We start from the raw sequence: 10,000 nt of genomic DNA, 5'->3' as shown, positions 1-10,000 counted from the left end.
ATAATGGTAATGACAACAATCATAATAACAATAATAGTAATCTATAACAATCATAACCTTAATGGTAATAGTATCATTAAGTAACAATTCTTTTGAAATATTATGATGATGTTAATGATGATAATAAAACAATGATTGTAATAACATCTGCAGCAGTATTGATAATAATGACAATAATGATACCGATAATATTGATATAAATAGTAAGGTATATGGTAATAACAATAACAACAATGATGAAACTAATAATAGATATCATCATTATCATTATTATCCTAATTTTTATCACTATTATTATTGTCACTATCATTAACATCATTTTTGCTATTATATCATTACAATTATTATCATAATTACTATTGCCATCTTTATGATCATTATTATAACAATTGCAACAGTGAATAAACTGAGGACGATAATGACAATAATGAGGATACCAGCTGTCATATCAGTCAACACCATTAACAATAACAACTAACGCTGCTGCTGCTGATGAGCGATATAACAACTACAATAATTATATTTAATGTGGTCTTCTTGCTGCTTCTAATGAGCGATATAACAACCACAATCACAATTATAATGAATGTGGCATTTTCGCTTCTGATGAGAGATATAACAAATACAATCACAATTATTATGAATGTGGTCTTTTCGCTTCTTCTGATGAGCAATATAACAACCACAATCATAATTATAATGAATGTGGCCTTTCCGCTTCTTCTGATGAGAGATATAACAACCACAATCACAATTATTATAAATGTGATCTTCCTGCTTCTTCTGATGAGCGATATAACAACTACAATCACAATTATTATAAATGTGATCTTCCTGCTTCTTCTGACGAGCGACATAACAACCACAACCACGATTATAACGAATGCAATCTCTTGTAACTTTATCCGAACCGAATATTTCTTCAACTCACGGAGTAAATCGCTTAGTTGGCATGTCGACTTCGATATGAAAACTTCACCTCCGTCCTTTATCACAGACAATAACCATTTGGGTTAGTCCACGCATTCGGTGTTGAGGAAAGAGCAATAAAGGAAGAAGAGAGAGAGGAAGAACGAAATAGAAATTGTTTCCTTGTGCCACGTTCGCAACAGGCGGTTAGGGCGGGACGAGAGAAAACGGCCATTTTTGTAGGGGTAACTGTGTTTTATAGATAATTTGTTTTTTGTTGTTGTTGTTGTTGTTGTTGTTGTTTTTTTTTGCATTTTATCACTGTATTGTCTGCTGGAAAAAAATGAATCACACACCCTTCGTTTCTAGTTTCTTACACACACCTTTATATCAGTGTAAAGAAGTATTTTTTTCTGATATTTCCACCAAACGTATCGCGACGATATTGAGGCAGTCGGATTCTTCTCAACGTCTTTTATTACGCGACAACCCCCCACCCCACCCCATCCCCACCCCACTTCACAACACCCCACCCTTCCTCACCCCACCTCACCCCACCCCACCCCAACTCACCCCACCCCACCCCACCCCACCTCACCCCACACCACCCCACCCCACACCGCCCCACTCCACCCCACATCACCCCACCCGACCCCACCCCACCCCACCTCACCCCACCCCACCCCACCCAACCCCACCCTTCCTCACCCCGCCCCACCCCATCCCACCTCACCACACCCCACCCCACACCACACCACCCCACCCCACCCTACCCCATCCCACCCCACCCTTCCTCACCCCACCCTTCCTCACCCCACCCCACCCTTCCTCACCCCACCTCACCCCACCCCACCCCACCCTACCCCACCCCACCTCACCCCACCCCACCCCACCCCACCTCACCCCACCCCACCCCACCCCACCCCAATTACTGACAAGTTTGGTCCCGAAGGCAGAGGAGGGCATGGGAGGCACCAAGGAAATTTCGGGGTAAAATATGAATAATACATAACGAGTCACTATATTGTCTAATGTGGGTGTGTGTGTGTGTGTTTGTGTGTGTGTATGTGTGTCCCCGTGTGTGTGTGTGTGTGTGTGTGTGTGCAAGGTCTACATAAGTACTTATATAGACCTTGTGTGTGTGTGTGTGTATGTGTCTCCGCGTGTGTGTGTGTGTGTGTGTGTGTGTCCGTTGATGTGTGTATGTGTGTGTGTGAATACGTGGAGTTTTTTTCCCGGGCGAGGATTGGGGCGTGGGGAGGCGTGCAGGCTTTTATTGGAAAGTAGTAAGGAGGAATGCACATTATAGTGACAAACACACTTACACACACAAAACACACACACACACACACACACACACACACACACACACACACACACACACACACACACATATATATATATATATATATATATATATATATATATATATATATATATATATATATGCATATGGATATATATATATATATATATATATATATATATATATATATATATGTGTGTGTGTGTGTGTGTGTGTGTGTGTGTGGGTGGGTGTGGGTGTGTGTGTGTGTTTGTGTGTTTGTGTGTGTGTGTGTGTGTGTCTGTGTATGTGCATGTGTGTGTACATTTATATTCACATATATACACATAAATATACACACACATATATATATATAGATAGATAGATAGATAGATAGATAGATAGATAGATAGATAGATAGATAAATAGATAGATAGATAGATAGATAGATAAATAGATAGATAGATAGATAGATAGATATAGATATAGATATTTGATATAGATATAGATATAGACATAGATATAGATATGAGTGTGTGTGTGTCCATATATACGTATATATATACATGCATGGGTGCATATTTACGCATATTAAATCTATTTGTGAATATACATATATATATATATACATATATATATATATATATATATATATATATATATATATATATATATATATGTATGTATGTATGTATGTATGTATGTATGTATACATACATATAGGAGAGAAGAAGGGAGGGAGTGACGAAAAGAGAAAGAAGGAATAAAGGAATAAAGTGAGTGAGAGAAATAAGGAGAATAAAGAAGGAAGAAGTTGGGGAAAAAATTGTATTTTTAGAAAATAAAAAATCAATATTTTTGGATCTGCTTGGAAAAAAAATGAAACGTCATTTTACGAAGAGGAAAAGAATCAAAATAGCAAAGCGGGAAAAATAGCAACAAAATGATTGGTAAATCAGGAAACAAAGATTTTTAAATAGAAAAGGACTAAAAAAGGAAACGTTAAAAATACATCAGAATGAAGAGAGAGAGAGAGAGAGAGAGAGAGAGAGAGAGAGAGAGAGAGAGAGAGAGAGAGAGAGAGAGAGAGAGAGAGAGAGAGAGAGCGAAACAGAGAAAGAAAGAGAACGAAACAGAGAGAGAGAGAGAGCGAAACAGAGAAAGAAAGAGAACGAAACAGAGAGAGAGAGAGAGAGGAGAGATTTTGATTTTGAACAGTTTATTTGGATAAATAATACATTACCCAAAGATGAAAATTATGTATCCTTAAAATGTTGATAACATTAATCACATGTTTTGTCATTGGTATGATTTTCTCTAACTCCCTTTCTGAAAGGTTCTATGTAATGACATTCCGCTATATAAAATGTCATCAATTACATAAATCATGTTTTGTCTTTGGTATCCTTTCTCTAACTCCCTTTCTGAAAGTTTCTATGCAATGACATTCCACTACATAGTGTTTCAAATTATGTCCTAATCTTCCACCACATACTCTACACTTGTTTATGCGAGTCTACCATGGGAATATTGCAGTTCCAATGGTATGGTGGATTCCAATGGTATTTGTTTCCTAATCTCAATCGAGCTATGGTGGATTCCCTTGCCCTGTCGCCACCTTTTCTACCGTAAATATAGACATTTTAATTTACTCTGACTGTCTCCTTTCGTCTCTATTCTTCCTCTTTATCCATGTCTTTATTTTTCCTCTTATTTGCGTATATGGAGTGATAGCAACGTCAATGTCATTTTTTGTGTTGTTTCTTGGGCTAGCTTATCTGTTTTTTTCCGCTTATTGCGATATGTGGAGAGAGAGAGGGAGAGAGAGAGAGAGAGAGAAATAAAAAAATGTGTGTATATATATGTGTGTATATATATATATATATATATATATATATATATATATATATATATATATATGTATGTATATATATATATATATATATATATATATATATATATATATATATATATATATATATATATATGCGTGTGTGTGTGTGTGTGTGTGTATATGTGTGTGTGTGTGTGTGTGTGGGTGTGTATGTGTGTGTGTGTGTGTGTGTGTGTTTGTGTGTGTGCGTTTGTGTATGTGTGTGTGTGTGTGTGTGTGTGTGTGTGTGTGTGTGTGTGTGTGTAGAGAGAGAGAGGCGTAGGGCGAGGTAATTGAGAGAGCCCTAGGCCCTGAGCAGTCAGGAGAATTAGACTCGTTACAGAGAAGACGATGAAGTGTGTGTATTTTTCGACGGAAAATGCGGTATATAAACAAACAGGGCAAAGTAACACTGCTGGGTCGTTTGCCGTTGAGTGCTGATTGGCCGACGGCTGCATCCTTATCTTCCGCGTCGCGGCGAATCAGCGCCGCGGACCTCGCCACGCTTGCCTGCCGGCTGACTCGGCGTAAGGGCGATTATGCCGAGCGAGGTGGCCGGTGCTGAGTGAGGCAATTAAGCGCCGGTGCTGAGTGAGGCAATTAAGCGCCGGTGCTGAGTGAGGCAATTAAGCGCCGGTGCTGAGTGAGGCAATTAAGCGCCGGTCCTGAGTGAGGCAATTAAGCGCCGGTGCTGAGGTGATTGTGGCTTCTGCCACGATGCATCCCCCCTGACGAGGGAGAAAGGACTACAGATCGAGGATCCTGCGAGGGCGAGACTGGCGTCCGGATCTCGTGTAGGTGGCGTCATCGTGGTGAAAAGGCGAACTCGGCCATCCTGCTGGGGTGCAGGGTGGGTGATGAGAGCGACGGATAGGTCTCCTGGTGGTGAACTGCCGTCTCCCTGGCGGAGGTCCTCTCGCTGTGTCGCTCGGGCCGTTGTTGTGGCAGAAGTCTCTGGGCACGACGAGGGGCTGGTCATGCTGGCGCCGCAGAGGGTGAATTTTGGCCAGCAAGGGTTGGTAATGGCCAGGTGTACTGCCAGGAGTTCTCTGCTGGATGTCAGGGGCTGTCGTCTGCGTTGGATTTCTTGCTCCAGGGAACTCCTCCCGGGACTTTGCTGGCGTCTGTAGTGAGGCAGAGCTGGGCGTCGGGGACGGTTGTCTTCGCTGTTCGGTGTTGTGGCCGTGTTGCTTGCTGGCCACCTTCCCTGTTGTTTTGGTTGTCTTCGAGGCTTCCACCTACATCCGTTGAGGCAATGGTAGGCCGCGTTGCCGAACCGCTTGTGGTACGAGCAGATACCGTCAGCGGGAAGGAATCGGATGAAGGGCCTCCGATTCGTGTTGGACCCTCGGGCGGTTGCTGCGTTGATGTCGGTGCTGGCCGACGGGAAAACGGGAGCTGTTGACTGAGGGCGGGCTTGCCGATGAGCTTCCATCAGTGCGTTGGCTCTGGTGAGGAGGACTTCAATCGCCGTCTCGTTCGAGTCGTGGAGTTTCTCCCTGATGTTGCCGGGGAGAGAGCGGAGCCAAATTTCTTTTTGAAGTTCCACCTCGTGGAACTTCCCTTCTGCATCTCTGGTGGGGAGCAGGGTTCTCGTCCTGCGCGCAGCCACTTGCTCGCACAACAGTTTTCTAACAGAGTAAACAAAGAAAACAAATAGATATCAACGGGGGGACTGAAGAAAATTTTATATACACAAAATGGTAAAGTAAAAAAAAAAAAAAAAAAAAAAAAAAAATCATACATCAAAATAAGACAATGTATTTTAGAAAACAACTGCATATATATATATATATATATATATATATATATATATATATATATATATATACATATACAGTATTTACATATACAGTATTTACAATTCAATTTGAAAACAAAACAAAAAATAAACTTTTATACAGTTTTTTTTTTTTTTTTTTTTTTTTTTTTTTATAAATCTAACCAATTGTAGATGTGGTTTAAACTTGACACATCCTCCTGCAACTTTTATCATTTCAGAAGATAATATGAGGGATGTGATAGTTGAAATTTTATTTCTGATCTTTGATTTCAACAAGTTTACCTTCGAGAATAACCTTTCCACAACAATATTAGATGTAGGTAAACTTCCTATTTGTAGAGAAAATTCGGAAATGGTTTCGAACATGCGATGTCCTAGCTCATCCCGAAGGGTACCGATTGCTGTAAAAAAAAATGTTTCCGGGTTTATACTATTCCTCATTTCTTCCGGAATTGGATTATGGTCTACTGCTCTCCATTCATTATCCAGATGTTGTGGATTAATAGAGATCCTCGGAAAAGCAGCGACAAGGTCTCTCAGAGATGGCATTGACACGAGATCCTTCATCCAGAAAGTTTTGGGGGACAAAAATGTGGCACATTTGAAATTGCTTGTTTGCAAGAGGGAACCATTTTTTTCATTTCTTAGCGAGCAATGATGAGAAATTGTTTGCAGGTGCTGAATACATTCTCTAGCAAATCTTGGTTGTGTCTGTATTCCTCTGATTGTATGAGGCAGTGCATGTCTGATCCAAGATACATCTGGTAAAATGGAAGACGATTTGAATCGTTCTCAATATCAATGGATGTTCTATCGTCTGCCTTATTTATTTCATTTCTCTTTATAAAGCACCACAACAAATCTGCGTAGAGTTCACGGCACTTTTTGTGTAGGACTTGGATGGTTGGTCCTTGCTGTTGGAAGAGTAGTTGAGCTGGTTGAATTTAGGCAAAATTAAATTAAGAAAAGTATAATAGAGTTTTGTAGATGGTTCGTTCATTGTGTGTTGCGTGGAGTCTTTCCTCTGCCCGGATATTAAAGAAATACAGTTTGAGAGGCTCCCACTGTTCCAGCAACCTTTTTACAGCCGCATGGTATGATAACCACCTTGTCTGGCACACATGTAGTAATTTGTGAGGTTTTACATCACAAAAATCTTGAAATTCTTTGAATATATGAATTCTTTTGGCGCTATGGGAGAAATGGTTGCGTATATTCCTCACAAGATCTTCACATTTGCGAGGAAGACATTTGGCGGCTTGGGAGGAGCACAAGTGTACAGAATGACCAATACATTTGAGTATGGTAAGTCCATTACATTTGATATTAGTAGTTACAGTTGGTGTCGATCTCTAGAACTCAAGGAGGAGCATGTTTCCATAGCTAAGTCTCAATAGCTTCTTGAAAATACAAACATGGTGTGAAAATAGGCACATATTTTTCATCAAATTATTTTTAGAATAATTGATTCAAACCATAGGAAATCATTATTTATTGTGCAAATATCAACAAAGCCATTTACTATGAAAAAAACGTAAAATACATTTTTGCGAACATTTTGCACGCATGAGTCCGTGCTGCGGTCCGCAAATCTGCGGGTGTTCCTTCCCGCGCTTCAAATGTTCGCATAGCAGACGAAAATTGTATGCATCGGTAACACTGGTGGGGAGGCGGCATAGGGTGGTAATTTCCTGCCAGACTTGTTCTGGAGTACGATTTCCGAGTGGCAGGTTGGGGATGTTGAAGACTTGTCGCGCCCTCTCAGACGGAGAAAGAGAAAACTCCTTCAACAGCTCCTGCTTCAGTGTGTCGTAATCCGTTTCGTCCGGCTGGGTATCTAACCAGGTGGCGATTCGGGGGAAAAATATTCTCGGTCTGTTTTGGTGGTCGCCTTTTTGATGCTCTTGAGCCTGAACTGGGTTTCGAATCTTCGAAACCATGTAGAGGCTTCATCCGGTGAAAAGGGTGGAAGGCGGATGGAGGCGGCAATTACTTCAGTGAAGAGGGTGGCTGCGTTGGAGTCCATGTCGTTTCCGGGGTCACCAATGTGGAGAGGCCTAGGGCGAGGTAATTGAGAGAGTCCTAGGCCCTGAGCAGACAGGAGAAGTAGACTCGTTGCAGAGAAGACGATGAAGTGTGTGTATTTTTCGGCGGAAAATGCGGTATATAAACAAACAGGGCAAAGTAACACTGCTGGGTCGTTTGCCGTTGAGTGCTGATTGGCCGACGGTGCATCCTTATCTTCCGCGTCGCGGCGAATCAGCGCCGCGGACCTCGCCACGCTTGCCTGCCGGCTGACTCGGCGTAAGGGCAATTAAGCCGAGCGAGGTGCGCCGGTGCTGAGTGAGGCAATTAAGCGCCGGTGCTGAGGTGATTGTGACGTCCGCCACATGTGTGTGTGTGTGTGTGTGTGTGCATATATATAGAAGTTATCCCTGAGTATAAACGTTTTCTGTAAATTCTTCGTGTCGATTTTCAACAATTTTCAGGGTAGACGTAAACAAATTTGGTTTTTAGCACACGTTCAAGATATATGTCTATTTGGCCAAAGAAGATATATATACATATATATACATATATATATGTATATATATATATATATATATATATATATATATATATATATATATATATATATATATGAAAAACCGAAACTATTTCGGTTTTTGTCTGAAGAGAAACTCGTGAAGAGTTCGAAACGTCACGCTTATTTTCAACTCTCATTGTGGCTAGTTTCCTTTTCATTTCTGTGTACACGTTATTGTGTTTTGTGCTGAGCTGAGACGCTTTTAAAGACTCTCTCAGAACCGCCAATGTTCCTTACATAATTGTAATAAGGCGAATATACACGCCCACCATTAACGGCCAGGACGATCATTGTCGGTATGCAGATTCACGAGCGAATTGCTATTTATCTGGGACAGCACAGTCTAGGAGGGACTGCTTAGAAACGGTGATGAGTGAAAATTGACTGCAATGTAGTAGTGGTGGTTTGTTAGATTTAATTTTATGTTTTGGGTTTTGTAATCATTTTGCTTACGGAATAGATTAGTTATGAAGTAAATAATCTCTAATGATGATTTGTCTGTTTTTTGTTTCATAAATCAAAATAACCAATTGAATTTAAAATAATAAATGGCTATACTTGCTGTTATAGTATGAATCATGGTTCTGTGCAGGATAACAAAATAAAACACAGTAGTCACTCTCCAGGTTTTATTTAACCCGTAATATGTGGCTCGTAATGGTCAAAGGTCCTGTGATTGGCGGATATGTTTCAGAGCCTGGTTGTCACGTGGACTTTCTCACAAAACCCTATTCTTCTTCAGAGAGAAAGAAAGAGAGAGAGAGAGAGAGAGAGAGAGAGAGAGAGAGAGAGAGAGAGAGAGAGAGAGAGAGAGAGAGAGAGAGAGAGAGAGAGCGAAAGAAAGAGAGAACGAGAGGGAGAGAGAGAGTAATGACAAAATAGAGTTAATAAGAGTATCTGACGATGATCATGATAATATTACCAATATCAATGAAAATAACACTACCCTACCCACAGGACCAACAGCTGACACGCGAGCCAAGACACCTGTATAGACCTCAGCGTCCCGGGTTCTCCTCGCCCTGTGGCTCTTCCTGATGATAAATGTTGACGTCGATTACCATCATGTTGGAATATGCGTCAACGAAGTCGTCTATTTCGGTGTGCAGGCTCTTTCTCTCCAGAGGGTACCCCATGGGCCACCGATCGGGGTAAGGGGCGCCAGGAATACCGCAAAAAGTGCAAAAACTGGGAGGCTCGTCTTCACCACCTCCAAAGGCCTACAGTTCAGGGAAAGAAAAATAATGGTGTTGGTTGCCTGTTCGTTCATTCGTGTGTGTGTGTGTGTCTGCGTGTGTGTGCGTGTGTGTGTGTTTGTGTGTGTATGTGTGTATGTGTGTGTGTGTGTGTGTGTGCGCGTGTGTATGTATGTGTTCGTGTACGTGTGTTCGTGTGTGTATGTGCGTGTCTGTGTCTATTTGTGTGTGCGTGCGTGTGCCTGTGTCTCTGTGTATATATATTTTCATAAACCCATATTTGTCTTCACGCTGACACGAAAGAACATTAGCTCACCCTGTCCTGGTCGGCGTCAGTGACCATCACGAAGAGACGGAAGGTCATGCC

The 10,000-nt window shown here is 41.4% G+C and overlaps 1 protein-coding gene across 6 annotated transcripts in view; it reads right to left on the bottom strand.

The window, feature by feature from the left end:
* Positions 1-9,051: 9,051 nt before the first annotated feature.
* Positions 9,052-10,000, bottom strand: part of LOC113818022 (hemocyanin F chain) — a 14,581-nt gene continuing 13,632 nt past the window's right edge. For all 6 annotated transcript variants that reach the window (XM_070124177.1, XM_070124179.1, XM_070124178.1 and 3 more), the window contains exons 18-19: positions 9,950-10,000; positions 9,052-9,657 (exon numbers count right to left, since the gene is read on the bottom strand). The exon at positions 9,950-10,000 is cut by the window's right edge and continues 65 nt beyond it. In XM_070124177.1, the coding sequence (XP_069980278.1) occupies positions 9,436-9,657; positions 9,950-10,000 (273 nt within the window). In that variant the 3' untranslated portion in view covers positions 9,052-9,435. The remainder of the gene's footprint in view (positions 9,658-9,949) is intronic.

This window comes from Penaeus vannamei, chromosome 8 (genome assembly GCF_042767895.1).
Source record: "Penaeus vannamei isolate JL-2024 chromosome 8, ASM4276789v1, whole genome shotgun sequence".
NCBI lineage: Eukaryota > Metazoa > Arthropoda > Malacostraca > Decapoda > Penaeidae > Penaeus > Penaeus vannamei.
Note: the sequence above shows the minus strand (reverse complement) of the source record. Positions and strands in the feature narration are given on the sequence as shown.